The sequence below is a fragment of the Ammodytes marinus genome (assembly GCF_949987685.1).
Source record: "Ammodytes marinus genome assembly, chromosome: 7".
NCBI classification, from domain to species: Eukaryota; Metazoa; Chordata; class Actinopteri; order Uranoscopiformes; family Ammodytidae; genus Ammodytes; species Ammodytes marinus.
This window is the reverse complement of record NC_137211.1, coordinates 14447010-14474698: the sequence shown is the minus strand read 5'-3', so window position 1 is coordinate 14474698 and position 27689 is coordinate 14447010. Positions and strand designations below refer to the sequence as shown.

Sequence of the window (27689 nt, the reverse complement as noted above, 5' to 3'; positions counted from 1 at the left end):
GCAATTGTTTTTTTCTGCACTGAGTCACTTTACCCTTTGATGGCTGGAGAAGGGGAGGGGGGATCAATACTATGTTTTTTTTAAGATATGAATCCCGCACAAGCTAAACAATGCCCTTGATGTTGCCTCTGTGTCATAGGCTGTCCGTTAGAGAGCAGTAGTTGTAGATTGTGTTAGCAGGCCTCCTCCTCAGCACCTTCTGGCCTGGCATCTGTGTGAGGCTTGCTCACACTTGCTTTCACCCAGCATGTGTTTGCTCAGATGAAGGAAATTATGTAATTAGCCTTTGAGGGATTGTTTTCTTTTACTCTTTACCGCTCTTTGCCATTATTCTTTCTTTCTTTCCCTTCTTCTTCTATTTTGCTCTCTCTCTCTCTCCCTCTCCCTCTCTCTTGCTAGTCCTATGATGACAGCAGTGGATGGTTACAATTTACTCTGAGCCACACCCTAGCTCACCTACTCCATTAATTGCCAGGGACCATCAGTGGTGGTAAATGAGCGCTTGTCATACAAATCGGTCCTAGCCGTTGAAAAGCAGCTTTGTTTGACATCAAAGGGACAGTTTGCGAGGTGTGTGTGTGTGTGTGTGTGTGTGTGTGTGTGTGTGTGTGTGTGTGTGTGTGTGTGTGTGTGTGTGTGTGTGTGTGTGTGTGTGTGTGTGTGTGTGTGTGTGTGTGTGTGTGTGTGTGTGTGTGTGTGTGTGTGTGGAGGGAGGGAAAATGGAAGCATTGGGTATGCGTGGGGTTGTGTCGGGCTGGGTTTTGGTTGGGTCTTGCTGTTTGCCGGGAGATGGGTGCAGGGGTACACGCGGGCAGTATTTCTTTTGGGGGGGTGGAGGAAAACCTGGCATTTTGCTCTCTAATTCCAGCCGGCCTGGAGGCCTGGAGCGCTAAGAAGGGCCTCACTGTTGCTCTCTGGATCAGCCAGGTATTGCTTACATAAAAAGCAAGTGAAAACAGCTGTAGGGATAATTAGCTTGATTCTCCATTACATGCCATGAGGGCCAATAACTAAAAAATTGAGTTTTGTTTGGGTTAGAGCTGCAGCCTCAACCAGGAGGAAGTTGTAAAAGTCAGGCAGAAAAAAGGAAAGTGAGGGAAAAAAGGAGAAATTTTGTGAAGAAAAGAGGGAGCTCTTGAAGCAATTGTTGCAGAGAAGATGTTCCCCTTTCCTGGGTATCGGCTTGATGCGGACCATATTTTGCAAAGGTTTTGAAGGGCAATGGTTTCAAAACGATGGGCATGTATGCACACTGTTTTTTTTTCTACCAAGCTAATACATAATATGAGTTTTTGAGTTTATGGGAACCCATGACTTCAGATCAATAATTTGGAACTAGGCCAATTGTTGTGGTTTTGCTCCTTATTGGATTACCTTTGACACATCCTCATCTGTACTCAGAGCATTTGCACCTCAATAAATCAGACACGTGATAAGAGCAGTGATTTGTTTGGTTGCGTTCGTTGCAAGGAACTTTGTCAAAAAATCCCTCCTATCTGACCTTCATTTCCAAGGTTAAATAGACCATCCGAAATCTGAAACATGATATTTTCTGTGGTCTCATACTAAGCCTGCATTCACAAAGTATCTCAACAAAAAGCAATATGTATGACTTACCAGAACAGAACATTGAGAATGTCAATAGTGCCAATATCTGCTCTTCTTGGTCGAGTGAGGTGAGGCGGGGCAGGGTGGGTGGAGGGGTTGGGGTTACCAATCTTTGTACTGGTAATTGAATTTGGTGTGGTTCTCTTTTATTCTGTATAGGAGTGAAAGGACACTGACCACAGAGTAATTCCATGTGAAAGAGCAGCACTTTAACATTGGTGGTCCCCAAACTCTGCAAGGATCCATTTAGCGGGCAGTTTATATTAGTAGCACTTAAAGACAAGAAGTGGTTCAGCCGCTCACATCCAGCCTCTCAGGCTTGATATCCAATCCTTCAAATCCTCGGGACCAAGACAGACCGTTGGACAGAAACACAGACTGGTAGCGTTTGGGAGAAATACAGGTACACTAACAAAAGTAGACACCTTACAGCCTGGTATTGACCTGGTATGTTGTGTGTGTGTGTGTGTACACAATTACTGCTAACAAAATTAACATTTATTAATCAACCCTGGGATCCGAGGCAGTATAAAAATGGGTTTTCACCTCAACTAGACCTCTTATTCTGCAAGAAGGCACTTGCCAATTTTGATAAGTCAATAATTTTCCTGTCTCCAGATGCAGGCTAAAACCAGTATTAATATGGGAACCTGTTCACCCTGTCAGATCCCACCATCAAGCATACGGAGGGTGAAGGAGTGGGGAGAAGGATGAGGGTTATGCAGGGAGTAGAAGATAGGAATGGCTGATTTGAGTTAGAGGGAGATGCTGGCTGAGGGCTGCAAGAGGGAGAGAGAGAGAGAGAGCAATTATATATTTCCATTTCAAAGTATGCGTTGATATGGCAGAAACTTTTGATTTAAAAGCGCATTTCATGCAATCGTGATCTAAAACAAACCTCAAAAAGAGAGACAGAAATATGTGTGTAAATAAATCCATTACCACATGTGATTTTTTTTCCCTGGGCCTGAAGTGGCTCAATCTAGAAAATAGGAGGGATTGCGTCTGATGTGTTGGGAGTGAGTGTCAAATGTTTCGTTCTTATCAGTAGCTGTTCCTGTGCAAATTCACGTCACAGTTGGGATACTCCAGTGCAATGTATAACATTCCTACCTGTACAGAACCTGTATGAAGCCAAGCTGCTGCACATGGCCAGCGTCTGTTCGATAAATGGAATCTCCATGTGTGTTTACGACGTTGTGTCAAATGTCCTCTGTGCTGCTGGCTAAATAATTATCTGCAGTTTTTTTTTATGCTAAACCAACCAAGGACAAATTTCCACGGGAACAAATCATTTGTAAGAATTGCCTGCACACAAACAGTTGGTACAGACGGTCTCATTTCATTTGTTTTCAATCATAATCTACCGATTTCACAATTTTCTTTGAATCAGTCACAGATACAGTGAAAAGTGCAACCAAGTGCTACAACTTGGTAAAACGTTTTCTGTGTGCACTGCAGTATACGTGTAGCTTGCTCTTTTTTCGCTGCCTTTAGCAGCTGATGATGCAGAAAATTGCGGACAATGACCTTTGGGCTGTAAAGGCTTTAAGTAGCCATTTGAGCTCACTAAATTATCCGGAGCGTGGTTGTAGCTTTCCTAGCTGATATAATATGCTTTGCTTTGACACATGTTTCTGAAGTGGGCATAATCATGACCACAAATGAAGGACTTGAACTCGGGAACATAACATTCCATATGATTTTAACACTCTGTCACAACATGCTGACATTTAAAATAATCAGGGGCCGATAAGCGTACACACATTCATGACCACATGAGCGACTCACACTTCCTCATTAACAACATGAACACAGGCGTCACACGTGAGTTTGTGTAGTGAATGCATCTGTTGTGTGGAGGTAGTGAGGTGTTGACAGAGAAGAAAGAGGAGCGGCCTTCAAACACATCCACGAGCAGGTCGTGCTCTCCATTATGCCCTGCCAGGGGCCATATTTGTTGATTCTCTGTACCCCAAATCATTAATTTAAGTGCAGAAGACGGCAAAGAAACCTGAGAATGGTGTCCAACACACACACACACACAAATTCTCACACACATGCATGTGCATGCACAAAAACACGTTTGGTCACACTTGCACGCAAGCGGGCTTATGTGTACACACACATCCACACTCTGTGTTGCATAAAAAATGATGCCACTGTAATTGCTGTGCATGTTTATTTACTCCTGGCTGTAATGGATGATCCTCCTCTGCTTGGCAGCCAATCAGAGTGAGACATGGAAGGATGTGAGCAGCCTAGCAGAGCTGGACATAGGATTTGACATGCCTCTTTCAGGGTCATAACACAGGTCAAATCATCTGTATCACAACATATACCCAAGTTTACCTGTGAATGTCTGTGGTCCTCACCGTACACTGTTTGTGTTAAGTTCTCTTACTATGCCATCAGTGAGTGACTGATGATAAAGTCTTCAGTGATTGGTAGTTATTTTGAGGTCTGTTTGCTCAGCCAATGAGGCGCCCCCAGCCAGCTAGACATACATCATTGTTTCATTTTTTCTTCACACAACCTAACCCTCAGGAAAGAAGTGAGTCGTTGCTGACTGCTGTGCGGTCTGAATAACAGACACATTCCAATAGTTTTTCTTTTTTTCTTATTAATGAGCACTTGATGCCTGGGCTGCTGCCAACTGCATTTAGAGCATTCTTAAGGAGCTCTGGAGACTCGCCAGACAGTTAGAGGAAGAAAATGGTCAACCTTAAGCCAAGAAATAAAACGAAATATCTAAACTGGACCTGAGTGTCTGAGTTCCCTTTGTCCTTTTACCAAGCAATGTTCCTTTTAGAAGACAACAGAGGAAAAATAAAATAAGACCCTTGGATAAATGATGCATCCTCATTTGTTTTTCATTCTTTGTGGTTGATCTGTCATACTGATAATTTTTTCTCTCTCGATGTCTCTCTCCACAGCTGCATGTAAAGCCAGGTACCAAGAGGTTCAAGAGCTTCAGCTGCAAGCATACACACTCAAGCGGCCCATACCTCCCCCCATCACGACCATCAGACACACACATAAACAGAGAGAAACATCCTCCGGGACCCTCCATTTTAATGTATCGTGGACAAGCTTCAGTGTTCAGCCGGTCAGAGATTCCTCCCATCTTACCGATGAATGTTACCTCCGCTGACAAACGCAATGTCCCATGCAATGAACCTAAGCCCATTGTGGTTGAATGTCCGTCGACAGCACCACTGATGACTGATGTGGAGCTTCAAGGTATTGGCAAGCAATCCACTGCCTTCATTCGCCTTGCTGTTTCCAATAGACTGGGAGTTGGATTCTTTTTTACAGTACTGCGGTGCTACAGAGTTTCTGGCTCAACATCAGCCGGCAATCTCTCTCCACCGCTGTCGACTGCTATAGTGTGGCTTAAGCTGGGCCAGTGGAACTAGCCGTAAGCCCCGTGATGCCAATCCTGGATTGGTTTGTGATGGCATGAATGTGTTTACTTGTGCAGCGAAATTTTGCGAGATTTTGTAAATAGCACAACATGGACCCTCAACAAAAAACATCCACAACAGTCCACAGAGACCTTCTCAATGTGCCGTGCCAAAGGAGACTAACCCTGTCTGCTGAGACAAATTACTGGGAATGGGAACTGCGTCGGAATCATTTGGACAACCCAGTAAACTGACTGATCTCCCACTTCCTGCGGCCAGACCAACAGGAAAAGGCAAATTTCGGGCTCAGAGATGCCCCGAACGAGAAAGTGTTTGAGGATCGGCTTACACCTTCTCTCAAAATCAGGACCTTTATTAACAGGGAAGGAAACACCGCTGACCTCAAAATCAGCCAGCTTACTGTAAGAACAGTCTGTTTATACATTTCTCCTTGTGTTCTTTTAGCCTGCTGTGCGTTTGTTTAATGAACCAATATCACGTTCTGTTTGCTTTTTCTACATTCAAAATGGTTCTGAGTGCCACTTTTTTTTCTTCTTTTAAAAAAAAGTTTGAACAGCTGTGTGTGACTCATTATGCCGATGAGTGATGTATCATTTTGTTGTCTATGTATTGATCCTGTGAATCTGAGCGGCTGATCTCTTTATAATGAAGTGACTTGCATTTTTTAAAAAAACACTGTGTCATTTATTTTGTATCACTGGTACTGGAGGGTTGACCTGAGGTGATAATAATGTACAGTATTGTGTTTTATTTCAACAGTATAACAGTGTTTCCATTTTTGGGCCCTTACCTGATGTGTACTTTTTTTTGTACAGCGTGTGCATGTGTGTGTGTGTGTGTGTGGTTGGTGTGTGTGTGTGTGGTTTCAGCTCTCCTGACTGCGAGGACTGTGATCATTTTGGGGCTGGGGGGGGGGAGTATTCAACCTTCACTTGTTCTGCGGTGTTTTGCAGGGGTCAGCTTGTTTCTGTTGTTTGAATAAAAGTTTGTTTTTAACAAGAACAGCTACATGTTTTTCTATCAGAACGACAATAAGGCAAACATTCACATCGGTGGGGTTATTGGTTAAGTTCGAGTGCAAAAATGGTGGGTATTTTTCACAAGATTAAAGTTTCACCGCCACTAATGGTGACTACAACAATAGACTCTGTGCACTGCCCAAGAAAGAATTCTCCCCCAGTTTTCATGGTCTACCAATTCTCTCTTTCTCTCTCATAAACTCAGCCAGATGTTGCCCAGTTTTCTTCCTAGGGGGAACGTTGGGGGTTTGGGGGAGGTGGTGTGTGTGTGTGTGGGGGGGGGGGGGGGGGGGTTGAAGGAGGAGGGAGGGGCATAGAGTCATGGTGAGGGGGGGGGGGTCTGCTCTTTGACGCAGTCGCAGCCTCCAGCATCCACCACCACGGTAACATTAGCTGGCAACAGAACTCTTGTGAGATTTGAAGGCACTTCACACTCAATCTTTGCCACAGGTATGTCCGTGGCCACATGAAGGGGTTTGCGTTCCTGGAGAGTGTATGCACTTGGTGAGAAGAAGTGACAAAATGATGGCTTGCACAAAAGCATCAGAAGTTCTCACAAAATAAGGTCAACATTTTTATTTGTATTTCTTTCATTTAAAAAAACAAGGGGGGGAGTCCCATGTTAAATATTGCTTAGATATACACTTTAATATGAATTATATAGTCCTTAACTATTGCAGTGTACTGTCAATATATATACAATGCAAGCTTAGGCCAGAGATTGTCTGAGTGCTGTAAAAAGCCCCAAAGCTGAGCATGCTGCACAAATCAATCATTCTTTATCACATATTGTCCGTGATACTGACAAATACTCCTTTTATTTAAATAAGGTTTGAGGGACTGATCCTAAATTAAGTCCATGGCAGGCCTGTGGTATATTGACTGCACGTGACCAACAATATCGGTATCATGAAAAAGTCTAAATTCATTTATTCTCCCTTCTCTTTCTCCTCTCTCTTGTCACCTGAGGCTGAAGTCTTTATTTGGGCACACGGCCAGATATTCAAGTGACTGTCCACTTCCATTAATTTTAAAGCATTGTATTATTTATTTTGCCAGACATTATTCTATCTCTATTTCCTAAATCCACATGACATTCTGTCCAGCGCAATTGAAAATAACACGGCTTTCACCCTTGAATGCCTTCAGTGTGCGCAGACTCGAGAAATCCACAGTGCAGTGACACACACGAGAAACTATTAAACACTTTGCCCTCTGACACTCATCATCGGGTTCATTGAAAAATATCGAACTGTAAGCCGGCGGATTCCTGTAGCATGTTTTGAGATAATGTACCATAAAATAATAATTACCGTAATGACTGTAATGCACACAGGCCTTCAGGTGATGAGAGCAGCCTGTATAAGCACACGATCTGGACCTGCTTGTCTCGATTTTTACTGAGTGGTAACTCGATCTGCTGCCAGTGAAAATCCTAACTCTGCTCTGAATGGATAGGGTAATAGCCTCGGGTGCTTTATAAGTTTATTTTAGGTAATAGAGACGCTTGTTTTGTTCCGCCCTTCTCTCTCTCTCCAAAATTTCACCTACACTCAAATTCCTCGCTACTTGAAAGTTTGTGACTGGAAGAAAAAAAAAGGGGGATTTGAGGAGAAATGTGAAGCGCATGCGCCATCTGAAGGTTTTGCGCCGCGCATCCAGGCAGCAGTGTGCTAGTTTGTGAGAGGAGGCGACTGAAGCAGGTGAGAGATAGAGCGAGAGAAAAGGAGAAGAGGGAGGGTATAGTCGGCGATACTTGTCTGCACTTCAACCAACACATACACACGCACGTGTGGCAGGACGACAGACTCGGAGCCTCAGCAAAGCCGCTGCTGTTCACACGCTGTGCTCTTTTCCTCCCTCTGGCACCGTGCGCTCTCGCCAAGCCGCACTGTTTGGAGATAGTCCGCGCGGAAAGTTTTTTGGGAGCATACTGTCTGGAGCCGATTAATTGTGGCATCTGTTTCTTTTTCTTTCTTTTTTAGTCTTTTATTTTTTTGGGTGAGGTGGATGACTTACTTTTTTTTGCATGTGAAGACTTTCAACTCGAGCGAAGGAATTGTCACAGTCGTTTTTGCACAGAATGGAAGGTAAATTGACAAGTCGTTTGTGGCGAGGATCACCGTGTGGAGCTTTCCGCAGGTAGAAAACGCGCTATGACCTGAGCGTGTTAGCGGCTGGGTGTTTAATGTTCATGGCAAGAGTTCCCATGTTTTTGGTTTGAGATAGATGATCTTGAACATTGTTCCATTGTTGGAAGCGAGGCTGTGAAAAGTAGGCCGCCATAAATTAAAATCGACAAAGCACATCCGAGGTTTCAGCCAGTACTTGGCACTTTGGGTTGCCGTAGATGATTTTATTTGGCAAAAGACGCCGCAAAGTCACGCACTGATTCGTGAAAGGAACTGATCATTTTCTTACACTGTCTTTGGACATTTTTTTTATACACCCCACTGCATCCTACCGGTGTAGGCTACCTCTAAATTGTTTGGCGCACGGAGCGCATTCGCCGATTGCTGGGTGTCCGTGTTCACCACAACACCAAAACCTGAAGAACTCTCTTCGGCGTTACACTACTCTGTGCACCCCCAACTCCAAGCACTGTCCAAGAGGTGCGGATAAAACGACAACAGACCTGTCTTCACTGGCGCGGAAAAGGAAATCTTAAATCCACCTGGCCTGCACTGGGATTATTGGTTTGATATCGTCTGCAGAACGTGGATTACAACTTCTAACGGGCTGTGCTCCCTGGTGAGTAGCCTTTAGGTCTCCTGGTTCACTCGCTTTTCCATGCAGCCGCAGTTAATCTTAAATAGAGAGGGGGTGTTTCAGTGGGGACCTTTTTGGACTTAACACTGGTTCTTGGATGTGGACAAAAAGTTTTTGACAGATGTGATGTGTGAAACCTGCTACGCCACCTCCCCCCAAACCTCCCTACTACTAACGCATTGACTGTGACCCATATGTCAGTGGCCTGCTGGGCAAAAAATGAATTCAGCTAAAACCTAACCATAATTTAGCCTAGATGTTTTATGTGATGAAGAAAAAAATGTCCGCTTTCCCTTTTTATATTGTTAACGGTCCCCATTTGAAGTCGATGTTTTTTTTTGTTCTTTATTGAGCTGACTCTCCTCATCAAATCCTTGTACCTGGCTCCCTCTCCTGGTTTTTATAAACAGGACTGGCATGAAAGGAGACTCCTTATTTTGCGATATTAAATGCGGATAATGTTTCACTAATTAGTCCGGAATGCTGCTTGAGAAAGGGTGGACATGTTTTATTTAATGCTCCATTAAATGTAAGTTTTGCCGACCCCAAGCATCATCCCCCCTCCCCCCCCCAAAAAAAATATAAAAAATAAAATAGGCTGAATTAATAGGCTACATTAATATCGTTAACTCAAGACATATTTTCCCCAATAGGCTTAAACATGTAGACCATAGGCCTACTTATCATATAGGCAAGTCAATTGAAAATAGCCCAGTCATTAAATTAGTCAAAATGTGAAACTCACAGCACCCTGCTACTTCTACGTTTTAACAATTTGTTGATCCGATTTAACTACTATTATATTTGATTAGTAATATAATGAATAAGTATGATAGTTTGTCCAAAGGTTACAGCCATAGAAAATAAAAACTGTGAAAGGGACACCGGCCCACAGGTGAAACAATTTCTTCTCGTTAAATAAAAGAAGAAAAAGAACCGTAGGCCTATGCCACTTTTTTCATTCTTTAACTCATTGGTTAAATGTAACTCGACGTAGTCCCATATGGCCCTTTTTAAAATGGCCTCTTAAATTATCCATTGCAACAGCAGCGCTCGATGTTTTATCATCCTGAAGGGGGTATTCTAATTGTCCTCTTCCTGAAATTTGCCCAATTTGATGCCACTTTTACCGACAGAAATCAGTAAGGTAGTCGTTAGTCATCCAGTCACGTCCCATGAATGTTTCTCTTGGGTCAAAGCGTTTCCAGGGGTCACGGAGCGCGAGATTTACGCTGCTTGCAGTGGAAATGCAAATGCAGGGAACCACATTTGAGGATAAAAGTAAGTTGTATAAAGTTTTGTATAGGCTACATTTTAAAATAGCTACAGCCACTGAAATAAATAAAACGGCGCGAGAAATAGCCTATAGGCTATTTATTTAAAAACAAAAGCCTCCCGTCTAACGAATAATTACTGTTCTCTGCTCTGATTGGCTGACACACAGTTGTGGAATGTCATAATTGCACGCACCTGTGGCGTCCTGAGAGTAATTAATACTTCAACATTGTGTCACGTGCCATCCCTGCTGTTGAGTCACTCCTGATGAAAAGTGCTGCATGGCACAAAATCATATTTAATTGTAGAACTTAATTATCCGTAAATTAAAGTATATCCGCCTCTTGGCCGGCGTTACAACACCAATTAGTTGGTTTAAAATCAGTGTAAAACCGCCAGCCTATGTGAATTATTGCCTTAATTTTTGTGGAAGAACTACAAGGAACATAATCTTACCAACTGTTACTGATGCAGCGCGCCAACTGAAAGCACGTGTGTGTGTGATGTGTGCGTGCGTGCGCGCGAGCGAGCGTGTGTGTGTGCGTGACCCGCTGGGTGAGTGATGGTGAACTTGGCCTCGTCTTTAATGAGTATTAGGCAGGCCCAGGTCTACACGCCTCAGCTCTGGAAAATAACGCAGCATGACAAATTAGAGCTGCCCTCAGTCCCAAAATTCACATACGGCCCAACTGGCAGGCTGGCACGCCGTTTTTACTCGCAAATTCAGGGGTAATTATTTCAACTCATTTTCGGCCCACATAGCAGCCAAACTATATCACCAAAGCCACACAGTTCCCTGCAGATAATTGCCATTTCCCCCCCTTCTTTAAAGTTTTCGTTCGGCGCAAGGCTGCACAGTGTAACTAGGCCATAGACCACCCTGCGCTGACGTGGCTCTATGTAGTCCGAGCCACGGTCAATTAATGAATCTAAAAATTCATTTAAATCTAAAAACAGATCGAAATGACCGTTATTTGTCAAATTGCACATTTAATAGTTTTCATAACGGAAACCAGTTTTAAATGATCAAATGTCTTATTTTTAATATTTGTGTTTTGTATAAATATAGATTTTGTGTATTTTATTTTTATAATGTTTTTAAGGAATTATAGTTCAAACTAATTTGTAAAGCAATTGTATAACTATTTTCCAAAGGGTATTTCTTAATCACATGGTTTAAAATAAGTAAACCTTATCAGGAAAAGCAAAAACAATCAGGCCATTGATCTTTTTATATATTGTAATATATTTCATATTTAAGATCTTAATTGTTGTTTAATTTAACCACCTCTGCATTCAAAATGCGCTCATTGTTGGTGAATACTGAGAGCTCTTGGTTGTGACCATCATGTCAGCAGTAAGTATGCAGGGCTAAAATCTATAGGCCTCTCTATGTCCCTCTGTCGCTGCAAGTCAACTGTCAGGAATGTCTAGATGAGGTTTCATGGTCATTGTGTCTTCTCCGGCTGCATGTCTATCAGCCTGATGTGATTCACACTCAGACCTGCTGCCAAAGGCCTGCTCTGCGGTGCAAGTACTGATGGCCTCAGGGCTCTCATCTCACACACACACACACACACACACACACACACACACCGTGCTGTTTGCATGTGAAATAGAGAGTATAAATATGCAGGCATAAAGCTGAGAGAATTTTCCCTGCAAACTGTTTGTACATTTTGACATCGCAGATACCTGTGTCTGTGTTTTTGAGTATTATGCAAAAATGTACTGTGTACAACAAACGACTGACGTCCATCTTTTCCTCTTGTCCTCCCTCAGATCAGCGGCAGAATGAACCTGAGGCTGGGCTGTGTATGTGGGCCGGTTAGCTGGCCCTTTGCTGGCAGCCTGCTGGACTCCAGACACTGTGTCTTTGCCCTCACTCTCCTCACACTGCTCATGCAGGTGGTGGTGGAGGCCAACTCCTGGTGGTATGCATTTGTTTTTTTTCTCTCCACATGTGCACCGTTTTTTTTGTTGTTGTTGTGTGTGTTTTTATTTTGTGCATGGTGTGTGTTTCAATTGTGTGCTTACTTGCGACATGGCCCAGTGAGATTTTACAGCTTTCCAAAAGGGATTTTCCCCTCTTTACACTTAGTACAAGTCACATTTGTAAATGTCAAATGAGACAGGAGTAAAGCCAAATATCTTAGGGTAATGTTGATTTTTTATTTTTAAACATTTTGTTTGTTTTTATATTCATATTTTACTCAGTTTCAGAGTCAGTTTTCAGACTTAATGTGTGCTTGTTTGCTAAGTAAGCCTCCTCAGTTTCATTCGCACCACATATGAAGTAACACAACATGCTGACTGTAGCACATTAGCTTTTCAGGAAGACCCTTTTTCTCCCTTATTTTCCTTCTTTGCATATTGCCAAACCAAAATTATGAATATTATAGAAAACATAGAATGCTGTGGTTTATGAGCCGCCATCCAGAAATGTGCAAACACGAACACCGCATTTGTGTGTGTGTGTGCGCGCACACATCCTGCTGCTATTAGAAAAGTCTATATTTGAGCATGTTGCACTTAAACACACAGAGTACTTATGATAGAGGAAAATACTGTTTACCTGTCACCATAGAAGCACTTCTGGCTCCACATCACATCTCGTTACATCCTGGCACTGTTTGTGTTCCTGTCTAATTGTGCCCTTGTGCATAATCCTACATTTGAGTGGTTCCTGGTTAAGATTTATGTATTTAAAATAAACAGATCAAAGCTAGTGATGGCATCAAGTGGTGATGGCACGACTATATTAAAATAATGATTATTAAAACTTATAATAATAATACACTTTATTTGTGGGTGTCTTTCTGGACACCTAAAAACAATTGATTTTAAGATTAAAATTCATTTAGATATGTACGGAAAAACATATTCTATTGTGCAACTACATGAAAGTTCAAATAACGAGCTGGATTAGGGACTCAGTTGAGGACTCACACATTACATACAGTACATACACACATGTTGGAAAGCTTTGAGTTTGGAGCCCAAACTGTTTGTGTCTCTTAGTTTCCTCTTTGAGAGGACAGACAGGTGTGAATGATTTAGCATGTCTGAGCAGGGGGGGTCGGCTTACTGTGGGTATGTGTGTTAGTTTGCATGTGGGCTTAAGCTGTTTTTTTCTTATGTGTCTACTTTTGTATATGTGTTGTGTCTATTCGGCCTATGTTTCCCTCGTTGCCGAGTTTCCTTCAGTCTATCAGGTTACACTGGGGGCTAATTGTCTTTCTCTTAGGGGCTCTGGGATGGGCTGCTCTAATTGTCCTGTGGCCTGGGACCAGATGCTACGTATACTAGTGTTTCTTTCTCTCTCTGTTAACATTGTTTCTCTCTATCACACTCTCTCTCTCTCTCTCTCTCGCTCTATTTTTCCTTCTTTCTCTTATACAAAATTGAAAGGAGCTGATGCCTTAGGTGAAATGATCAGATATTTTCCAATGTGGTACCGTAGAAAGGTATATACAAGTTTAATGGCGCATTTATCCACTCAGTGTGTTACGTTGACGTCAGGAAACAGTCATTATGAAATGCACTCAAGCAAACATTTCAAACCTTTTTTTTTTTTTTCTTTTTTTTTAATTGGCAAACTATGTCTTGATTCTTTTAGATGTTCTCTTTAGACTTTTTTTTAGACAGTGCTTCCCCACTTGAGGCGCACTCCATGGAGTCACAAGATAATTCAGGGTTTACTAGCTTTTGTTAAAAAAAAGAAGAAGAAAACAATTTCTGTTGCACAAAATAAGTCTTATTTTGTCTTAACTTTTCTTTAATCTTTGCTTTTTTTAAATACAAAGTTTTAATCACTATGACCTCTACAACTTTGTTTTTCCCTTTTTACTTTATGCACTCTTTATTTCATTCTCTATTTTCACTTTAAATTTTCTTCATCGTTCTTCATTGTCTCCATGTTTCCATTGAGTGTATGTTCTCAGCCCGAAATAGCACATGGTTTAAGTCCTGTGTCGTTAAGAGCTCAGAGTATGCAGCGTTTTGACTCCACGCAATAAATAATGACACCTCATTTCTCTGATTAACATAGCTTCATCATCCAGAGGGAGTAACTAATCAGGGGAAATCGGCTGTTGATTGTGAATTTGGCCCGAACACTTGCATTTCGTTTGGATCATAATGGCATGGAGTGAAAACATGTGCATTTTGTGTCCACCTCATGCAGGTCCCTGGCTATGAACCCTTTACTGATCCCGGAGGCCTACATCATCGGTGCCCAGCCTCTGTGCAGCCAGCTGGTAGGCCTGTCGCCGGGCCAGAAGAAGCTGTGCCAGCTCTACCAGGACCACATGCAGTACATCGGGGAAGGAGCCAAGACAGGCATCAGAGAGTGCCAGTACCAGTTCAGACACCGACGCTGGAACTGCAGCACGGTGGACAACTCCTCTGTTTTTGGACGGGTCATGCAAATAGGTAAGAAATGGGCCAAGCCTGTATGAAAATGGCATATATTATTTAAAGACATGTCCATGAAGAAGATACAATGTGTGTTAGCAGTTCCAGCTAACACACTCCCTGCACTGGTGTTAGAATTTGCACATTATGTGCCTTTAGCATTCTTTAGTGTGTGTGTGTGTGTGTGTGTGTGTGTGTGTGTGTGTGTGTGTGTGTGTGTGTGTGTGTGTGTGTGTGTGTGTGTGTGTGTGTGTGTGTGTGTGTGTGTGATTGTGCGCGTGATTGTGCACATGGGACTGCTGATTTTCAGCAGCTGTGTGGAGGGAATAGTTGGTGGGTGAGGTTGCTGGATAAATCACATGTGGCTTTGGCCTGCTAAACCAGCTCCCGACATGGAACAGGAGGGAGGCAGAGAATCTGCTTTTCCCCTGATGAATGGGAGACAATCTCATTTCACACACACACACACACACACACACACACACACACACACACACACACACACACACACACACACACACACACACACACACACGGCTTTGGCTGCCCAGTATTTACAAGTAATGGGAGATTACACTGTCTGTCTGTCTATGGGTGTGTGTGCGTGTACATGCAGTGTGCTCAGATCTATTATATAGGAAGTTTAAGAGCTTTACTCTCTTAAAAGCAAATTCCTCTGTTGGACACTATCATTTAACATGGTTTGTTTTAGTTTTCCTCCTTCTTGAGCCTTCACCCAGGGGCTAATGAAAAGGTGGTTTACCATTTATTGATCATAACTCTTCGGCTGAATTATAATGACTCCATGCAATGTCAGTGTTGGGATCACAGCAAAGTTACCGCAGGCTTGGCTGCGTAGTGGCCACACATCTGAATGGATCACCAGTCAGTGCTTGTGGTGCTCACATTTTAGGAATCTTTTAAAATTCCTCAGACATTAGATGAAAAAAAAGATGAACACCCACATTTTCTCACCTACTCAGATTACACCCATTTGTCCAGATTATGAGATATCCATCTCTGATATTTCTGCTCCCACCCAAGAGCAATTAATGGAAATAAATGATGAATGGAATTTGCGGTGCTCACAGCTTTAAAAAAATAACATTCAATGTGCTGAATAGCAGCTTGTCTTTCCAGCAATAATGTTCCCATAACTGTGGACAAATCCACAGAACACACTGTCAACAGCTTTCTTGGTGACTTTTTCTTTTCTTCTTCTGGGTAGAAAGAAGTCACTCTGAAAATGAATCACTCCATAGTTGTAAAGGATTTTGAGGTCATTGTTATGGGAGGAGGGTTTTTTTTTGGGGGGGTGGGGTCAAAACCTGAGCACATAAAGCACATATAACTGAAACCGCACAAATAAATACCACTAATAGATGCTAATCTTTTCTAATTACATTCTTATTAAAAAAAATAAAAAAATCTCACTAAGGTGAACCTAACCTTCGATGCTTTACTTGTGACCATACCCTACTACATGACATTGAGTGCACACATATAGGCACGTCTCAGTGTTTGTACACTATTCTTGGTATTTCTGCCCCATCTGTGTCCGCTGGCTCCCTCTCCACAGAGCCGTCTTCATAGGAACCCTCATCAGCAGCGTTTCTACCATTCCTCTTTTCCCTCCCTTTTTCTCCCCCTCCCCAACATTGCTCCCATCTCGGGCCCACCCTGGGCCAAGTAAACATGTCCTCCCCACTTTAGCTGTCTATCTGAAAACCATGTCTGTCTGTCTGTCTGTCTGCATGGTTAGGACACTGCTGGTGATTTAAAGCTGAGCTCCAGGGGGTGCTGGCGTGGTTTGGATGCAGACCCTCTCTGCCTGCCTGCCTGCCTTCCTGGCTTGGCTGGCTCCAGGGCTGTGGGGTATGGGAGGGAGGGGATGGGAGGGTGGGAAGGAAGGAGGGAGTAAGGGAGAGAGGGAGGAAGCAGGTCTACTACTTAGGCCAATATCCTCCAGGCTGGATTAAAAAGCAGTAGTGAAGTAATAAATCTCTCTGTGTACCTCTGCTTGCTGCCAGAGTTTCCCACCTGTACGTCTTAAAGAATTTCCAAAAGGATTCTTTAGGCGTCTCTTTTTTTCGTTCTTCGTCATTGTCTTTTTCCTGTCTTTATGAGACATTAAGTGCACGTGTGTTTACCTTTTCCATTTTGCTTGCTATTTTTCTTATCTCATCTACTTCAGTCATCTTTTCTTTCTCCTTCCTCATCCCCCCATCCTCTGTCCATCTGTTACTGTCATTACAGCACGCTCTCCAAAGGTTTTGACCCAGCAGGTATATGAGCTGTGCATTTCTATATTGTAGCAACCGAGCCCCCCCAATCTTGAGTGTCAGCATGCAGGCTCATACTTTGGTCTATCAAGTCTATCTCATCTCCTCATTTGGTTTTTTCCCCTTCTAGTCTATGTGGTTTTCGTACAGTGGTAGTAATAAAAGGAGCATTTGGTGACAGCAAAAAAAACTGCTTACGAGTATATATTTTGTTTCTTTAAGATTCCCAAGCTCTGGGGAGGAAATGTTGAGGGTAGAAAACAGTGGGAGTTGATTTGAAATGGCTCCAGTATCACTCAAGCCTCGACAGATAAAGCAAAAGGCGCTGTTGTCACTCTCAATTTGGGCTGAAATGGAAGGCTTGCTTGTTAGGGACCATCTCCGTCACTGGAGGGCGCTCTCTTTCTCTCTGGCCGAAGCCCAACAACAACAGCAAACCAGATTCCGCCATTCCAAACATGCTGGTGATGAGGAGCCCTGCAGCGCTTGGCTGAAGTGCTCTGTTATCGTAAAAAAATAAATAAAAATGTATGGGCGAACGCTGTCACAAGGCATCACGTCTCCGAATTTGGTAAAGCGAGACTGACAGTGACACACGTTAAGAGTAAAATAAATATACATACATGGCCCACAGAAAGAGGAATCGGGTGCCGGGATGATGAACGTGCATTTATACATCTCATTTAACTCTTGTTTCTCATTTTGTGAAATGTGAGTTGACGTCTCCCCCTCCGTTTTTTTTCTGTGTTTTCTACACTAGGCAGCCGAGAGACTGCGTTCACTTATGCCATCAGCGCAGCAGGGGTGGTGAATGCTGTGAGCCGGGCGTGCAGAGAGGGGGAGCTCTCCAGCTGTGGGTGCAGCCGTGCAGCGCGCCCCAAAGACCTGCCGCGAGACTGGCTGTGGGGAGGCTGCGGAGACAACCTCAACTACGGCTACAGGTTCTCCAAGGAGTTTGTTGACGCGCGCGAGAGGGAGAAGAGCCACCCCAAAGGCTCCTACGAGAGCGCCCGGCTGCTGATGAATCTACACAATAACGAGGCCGGACGCAGGGTAAGACTCCTTAGGGGGTTATAAGCAGACACACACACACACACACGCATGCACCGATTCCAAGTCATTTTCACAAATCACACACACAAATGTGCTCATATAAAAGCTATCATTGTCATTTACTTTCACTCTCCCTCGTGCACACAGAGGCAAACACAATGATAGATGCGTGCACACTCACACACACACACACAAAAAGATCTTCAGATGTCATCAGATTTAAAAAAAGCAAACTAAAAACATATAAACTGCAGGCCTGAGAGAATAAGACCAAACGATGATACAAAAGAGTAAGAGAGCGAGAGAGAGAGAGAGAGGAGTTGGAAGTGAGACAATCCAGGTCAATCAGATAGGTCTCGGCTGATCATCTGTGTAACAGCTCTGTCAGCCCTCCCCTCTTAAAGCTTTGATCTGTGGGGAGAAGATGGAGTCATTGGAGGCCGCAACTGGGGGGTTTCTTTTCCCTTTTCCAAACATCTTGAAACCACCTCAAAGGAGAAACTGGGGTTGCCAGATATCTGTTGCCAGGCTGCTCTCTTTCAAGTAGGACAAATGAACGGACAATGTTTGATTCAATGCACTACTGCAAGAGACATGGACAGGATCACACGGTCCTTTTTTATTATTTTTATTACGACTCTTATGAAATCACAAGGCAGCAGCACACACACACACACACACACACATTGTGCAAATATTTACACAGACAGGACAAATTAGAAATCCAAAGCATGTGTCACTTGGCCCAGCTTTTTCACATGAGAATAACTCTTTTTTTATTATTATTATTTTTTCTGCTATGGGTTCTTTATATGGTTATTAAATAAAAATAAGTTTGGGGCGCTCCGGTGGCATAGTGGGTGGAGCGTGTACCACACAGACTCAGCCCTTGTTGCAGTGGTGGCGGGTTCGGGTCTGACCCGTGGACCTTTTACTGCATGTCATTCCCCCTTTCTCTCTCCATGTTTCCACCCTGCAGTCTCTGATCTTGAACTTTCAAATAAAGGTTGAAAAACACCCAAAAAATATCTTTAAAAAAATATACTGTAGGCCTATATATAAAAATACAATTTTAAATAAAAAAAATTCTCTCCCCATTTTTTTCAGACGGTGTCAGACCTGGCCAACGTGTCTTGCAAGTGCCACGGCGTGTCGGGCTCGTGCAGCCTGAAGACGTGCTGGCTGCAGCTGGCCGACTTCCGCAAGGTGGGCGACGCGCTGAAGGAGAAGTACGACAGCGCAGCCTCCATGAAGCTCAACACGCGAGGCAAGATGGTCCAGATGCACAGCAAGTTCAACGCCCCCACCAGCCACGACCTGGTGTACGTGGAGACCAGTCCAGACTACTGCCTGAAGAACCAGAGCACAGGCTCCCTGGGCACGGTGGGCCGCCTCTGCAACAAGACCTCCGAGGGAATGGACGGCTGCGAGCTCATGTGCTGCGGCCGTGGCTACGACCAGTACAAGGCCCAGATAGTGGAGCGCTGCCACTGCAAGTTCCACTGGTGCTGCTACGTCAAGTGCAAGCGCTGCACCAAAATCGTGGACCAGTTCGTCTGCAAGTGAGAAGCAAGCAGTGAGAAGTTTGGTTTTGCCTGTCGTGTGTGTATGCCTGCAGACGATGGGGGGGGGGGGGGGGAACATCCGTCTGTATTCATGAGCAAAAAGGAGGAGTTGGACACAGAGAGAGAGAGAGAGAGAATGGAAGAAAGAAGCTACATAAATTATATTTATAGAGTTAAAACAATTATGCCATTGCGAAAAAGACTGACTCTTTCAAAAAAAAATGCTATGTCTTCGGAAAACTGAGAGTATCGTGAAATATTTATTTTGAGATGTATTTTTTTTTGGCCCAATCTTCACCAGCCTGATTTTTTTTTTTACCCCTTCAAGTGCCTAAAACTGGCTGGGAATCCCCCCGGGCCCCCACCACCACGCTTTCTTTTAATTGCAGAGAATACAAATTTGCTTGTCATCACAGATGGTTCAAACTTATTACAAAATTTGGACTGTGCTTCTCATTTCTCTAACAAGAGCACAGTTTAAATGTGTGTGGCATAGTTGACTAAAGAGGTCCTGGTTTTGTTGAGAGGAGAACGCATGTGTGCTGTATTGCATGGATGTGTTTTCATGGGGCCCAGTCCCAAACCAGCCCTCACCGTCCTCACCGAAGTCTCCTTGTTCCCTCTCCTCACATGTAGAGTATGGAACACTGTTGTTTTTTGTGTGAGTACAAAAGGCTACAATAAAGAGGGCTGGTTTTTGGGGGGTGTTGGGGCCATTTATTAAGCTGTAGCCTTAGAGTTCCCCAGGGTGCTGCAACAAGCCCTCCACCATTATGCACTTTGATACAGAGGCTTAAACCTCTCTGTAAGTGTCTGTTCAGCTGTTTTTTCTACTACAGTGCATCAGCAAACAAATATATCAATATTATAGCCTACATTCTTTTCCATATTAATACAGATTATCCATTTAACATTATTCTACAATACTTAACATGGTTTGAATATATATGGGCAATGTTGTGGTTACAGTGGTGAAATATTCCATGCTCTGTGTATATAGTATGTCTATCCAACCAATCAGTAAACTGTATTTATTTCCTTTTTTTTAACCAGATCTTCTCCAAGCTTAAAAAAAAGCAATCATCTCCATCAATATTTAGTCGGTCATCTAAAAGGTTTTAACGTCACTTTTTCAAACATTTTGTTCACACCAATGCGGCTCTTCACTGTTTTTTTGTAAAGGGAAATGCACCTTATTGTTTCGAAACACAAATCATTTCTTCTCACTCATGTTCAGCTTTTACTGTTACACACACACACACACATACACACACACACACACACACGTGTCACAGATGTTCAGATTTCCTTTCCAGTACCACTCCAGTTATAACTGCTCACTATCCCTGTGATGATTTCTCACTAGACCAAACTATTTCTACCAATCCAACTATGTATATTTATAAACTTCTCCATGAATTTGAGGTTTGTTCAACGTAATGTCTTATAGCTGATATTTTGTTACTTTTTACAAATTGGCTCAATGCTCTACTTTGTTTCAATAAATATCAAATGTAAAACCAGCAGAGAAGCATTTACTCAGTGTTTATTATTATTCAAGTGTAATATTATCAATTTTTTTCTTTTTTTTTGTCTGAAGTTTTTTAAACTAAATCCCCGACACAAACCACCACCTCCTACAATTACATTCATAAAGAATTTGATCTTGTGCCTATTTTAATAGATATTTGACCACTGATTCCACACAACAGGATCTAACTTTTCCTTTTTGTTTTAAATCGATCTGTATTGTGTGGGGGTTTTCTGAACCGGTTACATTCCTTCATTCGGGCTCCTTGCCTTTGGGCAGATTTAGTGACAGACGGCCAAAGCCACGTTGGATGACAGCTGTTTTAGGCGTGTAGTGAACACAGGCTATGCGAGCAGTTTGCCTGAGAGCTTTGGAAGATGGCCTGGAGATTTGGTGTCTCTCAGAGGGGTGGTTAAAGTTGTATTCTAAGCGCCCCTCAACAATCCACTGACAGTGGATCAGTTAATGGAATGATTAATCATATTGTGTCAAGAGAATAGGAAGAGGTGGATTTTCAATATGGAGGGAATGGAGCTGTTCTGGAAGACAACTGAGCCCCTTTCAGAGACGGCAGGAGCTGGAGAGGACAAGAGAGAAGATTGGGTAATGAGAACCGGGGGATTACATGAGAGCTGGATGAGAGGGGAATGATGTGGAGAGGGGGCTGCAAGAAGAGCGGCCCGTGGGAGAGAGGAGCAGAGGGAAAGTGCTTTCAGGAAAGTAGAGCTGTAGGACTGCCGCTACAGTGTAAACGGTCCTGACATCCACTAATATTTACATTGGAAAAATGATACCGGCTTTAGGAACACATCCCATATGTGACCCTGTCAATTGACCCCTGTGTGTGTGTGTGTGTGTGTGTGTGTGTGTGTGTGTGTGTATCACACTTGCATGTGCACCCACTTGCACAAGTTGTGTTCATCTTAAGTATTTACATTTCTGATTGGTGTTACATAGGCCATTAAGAAGAAGCAGGGGAGAAAGATACAATGTTAACAAATAGACTCTTAGCAAAAAATACTTTTGAGAGAGTGTAGAACAGACACAAAAAGGGGACAAAGAATTGCTAGATTTCTTTTTACAATTTTTCATTTAACTTTCTGTCTACAGTCGGTTTTACAAAGGTATGAAATGACCCATTAACTGGATTGCTAATGACCATGAAGGTGAAAAACTATTTGCGCGTGCTGGACGAGGCTCCTTAGATGTCAGTGAGTGAGTGACTTCACACCAGCAGGACTCCTCCAGCCACGCCATAAACAGACATCCAGGTGCACACAGCAGGCCGATACAACAGGCAGGGAGGGGGGGGGGGGTGCAACCTGAAACCCACTGGTGTACAGGTAGGATTTCCTGACACGCTCTGTCAGAGAAAGAAAGGGCCATGGTGGATACTTCCAAATGTTCAAACGCAAAGGGTTGGATGTCTGCGTTTGGGCTGGCCTTTTCTCCACCTGCCTCTTTTTTTCTCTGCCCCCATCATCTACAGTTTGACAGATAATGCGGGCAACTGTGTAAATATTTATACGCCTGTTCTGCAGAGAACAACAGCGTCTTTTTTAAGGCTGTGGTCGCAGGGTGAAAAGGTTGGGTGATTTAGGTTTTGCACACACAATTAAGCATTCACCGCAAGGGCACCTCTCAAGCGCTCGCACACTTAGACAAGATGCTCGGTGGTTATTTTAAGCTGGTGTGTAAACCTTAGTGGTCCCTTTGTCATCCACGCTTCACTGTTTATTTGAAAAGAAGGCAACCTCTCTAATTGAGCCTTCTTCTTCTTAACTGCAACCAAATATACCCTCGTGTACAAATAAAGTTACCTTACCTTATCCTTATCCTTTGTTTTCCTCACCTTGCTCTCAAATGTTCTCCTGTTTTTTTCAAATGGGTTTATTTTCCTCCCAAAAAGGAACATTGGTTTGAATATTTTCAAAATTTTTAAAATATGCATAAGAACTCAAGCATTTATTGTGATTAAATGCTTGTTTGTGTGCATTGTGTGTTTTGTATTCATGCAAAGGTGATCATTTCGAAGAATGAACTGAGGCTCACGCGGCTCATCAGGTGGTTTTACTCTATTCTTCTTCCCCCGTGCGTTCGAATTCCACAGAGGGTTGTTTTCGAGATGATTACGTGACAAGTTGTGTTTTCCCTAAAACAAGGCAGCTGCTTGATATAAAGCAACCTCTTCCCGCTGAAGCCAGATCTGCTGACCACAACTTTTTTTTTCACATTCCTAAATATTTTGTTGATTCTTTCTGTCCCTGCAGTGGAAAAGGCTGAACTAATATTCAACTGTATCTACAATATACCAGACTGAGACTATGCACATTTCAATGTAGTAGCCTACATTCACACCACATTTTAACATCTGTGAAAGAAAACATCAACATGAACTCTGGATTGTCCCCTCCTTTTTTAATAACACTACATCAAATTCCCAGTGCAGTTCTGGTATACACATGCCAGTAGTCCTACTCCTGTTCGTATACCACCACATCAAACCATGACTCTACCTTGACTCTGCGTAAAAAAAAAACTGCCACAACAGAGGGAGCATTTGCACATAAACGTGAATTCCATTAATCAGTGTTGGCCAGCGTTGTGAGTCTAAAGCCTCAGAAGACAGAATACATGAGCTGTCACTAGTGCAACAGGCTCTGGCAAAGCTCATCTCTCCAAAGTGGATATTGTTCCATTCCCCGGCTCCTTTACTGTAAAACTCTCATAAAGTGTCAGTGGGCCAAAATAAGAGCACTCCGCAGAGCTGCATTTAGAGCTATTTGGGATTGTGGTTGTGTGTTTTAGAGAAAGAGAGGGGCAGGACACTGTGACGTTGCAAGCGAGCGCCCCCCCCAACCCCCCCCACCCCCTTCCCTCACTGCCAGTTCTATCCCAGTGCCCCCCCCCCCCCCCCCCCCCCCACCCTCAGAAACCACTCGCACCACAAGTTGTTTCAATGGGGCACAACTCCGGCTGAAAATAGAAAGGTTATACAGGTCGGACTTTCTCAATGTGCATGACTGAGGCTTTTGTGTGTGTGTGTGTGTGTGTGTGTGTGTGTGTGTGTGTGTGTGTGTGTGTGTGTGTGTGTGTGTGTGTGTGTGTGTGTGTGTGTGTGTGGAAGCAAGAGAAGGATGCCTAATAAAATTAATCACAATCAGTTCAATAACTATTTTAATCTTAACAATTAGTTAAGATTAACAGTAGTTCTTATACAGTGTTGAACATATTACCATGGCTATATTACCAAGCTCTAAATCAACCACACATTCTATAGTCATCTATCATATTAGAGTACCCAAAACTAATTCAAAGCAGAAAAATAGAGATAATTTGAAATGTTAACACAGTAAAGTAAGAGTTGGTGTGTGTGTGCGTGCTTGTGTTCGCTCGTGTTTGTGTGTGTATGTGTATGCGCGTGTGCGTGTGTGAGAGCATGTAAAGCACTAAAGTAGTACAGTGCAATGCAGCTCATCCCGCTTTATTGCTCACAGATGTGGAAACACAATCACTTCATAAGACAATAAAGGATTACAATTCTTGGGAAGACTGGAGACTGGAAGAAGTCCCAGCCTTGAGCTGGAATGACCATACTGCCAAATTAAGTTTTTTTCGATTTTCCCTTTTAATCGATTTGAGGGATTGTTCATAAATAAGTTAAACATTCACTGTGGATCCTATTACAACTGAGGTTTGATGTGCCATACTTATACACGCTAATGCTCTGTGCTTCTGTCATCTCTTGCTGCACTGTTCTCACACGACTCAATCCTTAATGTTAGTGTAGGCTACGTTCAGGCTGACTGTCATCACATCTTTGCGTTATGGCTTCCTCTCACAGTACGTGCAATATATTACACAATGAGACATGTTTACAAGCCCAGAACAAAGTAACATGTTTGTGGTTTGCCATGGGATCTTCTCTTTCTTCTCTCTTCTCTGGTGGTGGTGGTGAAGCGTATGTGTGTGTGTGTGTGTGTGTGTGTGTGTGTGTGTGTGTGTGTGTGTGTGTGTGTGTGTGTGTGTGTGTGTGAGAGAGAGAGAGAGTGAGTGTAGCTCTGCCCCACAGGGAGCTGAGTGCCAGGTCAGAGCCAATAGCTGAGTGATTCTGTCAGCCTGCTAAGCCTTGGTGGATTACATTAAAGTGGGCCCCTGGGGTTGCTCCGACATCAGTGCAGCACAGCCCAGTTATGGTTAAAGTATCATCCGGCAGTTATTGAGCTTCCCTTTTCCCCCTCCCCATCCTCAGTGCCTACCACTTACTTCACATCTACATCTTGTACAGTACATTCCCCACTGTTTACAAGAGCTGGTTGGAATGCAATCTGGTAATCTTTACTATTCACCATGGTAAGTGAAGAGAGGTAATACCTGCAACAAATTTGAACACTCGTGGTCATTAGCAAAAACCTGAACACAACTACAAGAGAAAGGCAACCTGTTACACTTTCAGCATGAGCAGCTGCATGCTGAGAGCAGTGAAAGTGAACCAAACAGTAAAGTCGGTGGCATGGACAGCTTAACAATGAGCTGAAACTTCATGTAAAGCTCTTTAAAGCAGAGGGGGGGGGGGGGGGGGGGGTGATTATCTGCAGGTTCATCACTTTGAGCAACTCCTTACACATTGCAACATTGTTAACATACTTACACATCACCTTAAAATCTGAGTTGAATCATATATGCCTTTTGTCAAGTCTCCATTCCTGTTCTGTTCTGTGGAAGAATGAGTTCCCCTGAATGCAAAGCTAATTGAGCCGACTGCCTTTATTTTTGAAAGAACAGGGACAGCAGACAAAGCTGTATCCAAATCTGGCAACGTTCATGTCAAGCATTTACAATGATCCCAACCCACTCTCACTGAGGAGTGAAAATGTGTAAAAACACAGAGAGGAAACGGCGGAGGAAGCAGACAGGCAGTGACTGATGCGCTCCCGGTTGCTGAGATGAAGTCATTTGCTATAATGCTCATAATTAATGAAGCCTATCAGTGAAATGTTCAGGTTTATAGAGGGATCCCTGTGAGTCACCAGTGTTAATCAACTGAGAGCAAGTTCTCATAGACTCTCATCCCAGCCACCAGTTTAAAAAAATATATTATACAATAATAAGAAAAAGAAAAGTCTGAGTTCTACTTGCCATGCACATGAAATTTGTAATGCTGAGTTAGAAAATTAAACAAAATAAACTATGGATTATACAGTATATGGTATAAAGAGCTGGAATTATGAATGACAGGTTTGTAGTTTGGACCTTTTTACACTAGAGGATGGGGGGAAAAACCTGAAACTCAAAATGGATTGAAATTGAATGCCATGGAATTAAAAGTCCTAAATGTGAAGATGGGCCACTGCCACAAGATTTGTCAAGAAATGTGCTGTGTTGAAAACAAGTACATGGAGCGTATTATTACTGCAAGTGAGCGTGGAGACCCAGTCATTGCGAAACGGAGAGACCTGTGCCACTGCCAGTTCCTTTATTAAGGGAACAGCAATGCAAAAAATCCCCCCGCACGGGTCACACAGGATGCACTTGGACTTAGAACTCGAGAAGAATCCACACACACACACACACACACACACACACACACACACACACACACACACACACACACACACACACACACACACTTATCATAACTTTTACCATCACAGGAAAAATGTAACAGACCATAGAAAAACATATTTTTCCAAAAGCTTTGGCTGTCCCTTTTCCTGATGACTGACACACGGGCTAGTTAGCGGCCTCATTAAAAAGCACTTAATGAAATAAGGTGTTTAAACAGGGGCTTCACACTGAGGTCTTTGTGGTTAATGAATCAACACGCTTCAGACGGAAAAATTGCATAGCTGGATGTGCAGGTAATGTCCCACTAGATCCAATAAACCTAACACCTTTTTTTTAAAGGTGAATATCCCTCTGTAAGGCCCTGTGTCTGCTTGTGGAACGTTCGCACTTCCTACTGGCATTGACTTTTCTTAGAGAGGGGGGGGTGGGGGCTCAGAAAGGCCGTCTTTTTCCCACATATTGTATGTTGTGTTTATTTGTCTGATTTGGCAAAGAAAAAAAGCTCCTTTTGAAGTATTGCAGTTACATATTAGTAGTACTTCTTCACTGTTGTTTTAAGACCACACCCATGAAGAAACATAACAGGAAGCTAGATTTGAATTTCTCACACAAGTTGATAGTTTGTTTCACATGTTCCCTAAAGTGGAACTGTATTAATGAGCACTGAGTTGGTTGATCCAGTTCCTTATCTAGCCTTGCTGACCTCAGAGAGATGGATACTTTCCCTTTATCATCACTCATTCAATCAGTTTGGCAACCTGACAGGAGCCACTGGGATGCATTCCTTGTGGTATAAAGCATAAAGAGAGAGAGAGAGAGAGAGAGAGAGAGAGAGAAAAAACAGAAATGGAAGACACATAGAAAGTGAGATGGAGAGAAACCAAAAAAAAAGAATTGGACGCCTTAGATATGAGGTGATGCCGCGGCCCAGGGTTTTGGTAAAAACATTTCCTCTGCTAACAATATCAAGGTCAGACAACGGTTAGCAAAACTACAGTTCAGATTAGATCGGACAATTTTCCTCTTCATAATTCATATCGCATTGGAAATATCCAAGAACTGTCAATCAGCACATGTGTGCTACTACAACGTTTGCTATTTTTGATACATGAATGTTGTTTTTTGTCAAACCAAATCTTTTGCACTATACATATTGGACAATTCCCCATTAGATT

The 27689-nt window shown here is 43.0% G+C and overlaps 1 protein-coding gene across 1 annotated transcript; it reads left to right on the top strand.

Moving 5' to 3' along the window:
* Positions 1–7750: 7750 nt before the first annotated feature.
* On the top strand, positions 7751–20930 carry LOC307252867 (protein Wnt-5a). Its single transcript, XM_080030691.1, has 5 exons — positions 7751–8806; positions 11882–12033; positions 14286–14533; positions 17558–17850; positions 18958–20930. The coding sequence occupies exons 2-5, from the start codon at positions 11894–11896 to the stop codon at positions 19414–19416; spliced, it is 1140 nt and encodes a 379-aa protein (XP_079886817.1). The 5' UTR covers positions 7751–8806; positions 11882–11893; the 3' UTR covers positions 19417–20930.
* Positions 20931–27689: the final 6759 nt, after the last annotated feature.

What these genes read in the sequence shown, in the direction of transcription:
- LOC307252867 (XM_080030691.1), top strand. Translation starts at nt 11,894, where the DNA reads ATGAACCTGAGGCTGGGCTGTGTATGTGGGCCGGTTAGCTGGCCCTTT. An exon ending in TGGACGGGTCATGCAAATAG is followed by an intron (nt 14,534 to 17,557) that starts GTAAGAAATGGG and finishes TTTCTACACTAG; the next exon opens with GCAGCCGAGAGACTGCGTTC. An exon ending in ATAACGAGGCCGGACGCAGG is followed by an intron (nt 17,851 to 18,957) that starts GTAAGACTCCTT and finishes CATTTTTTTCAG; the next exon opens with ACGGTGTCAGACCTGGCCAA.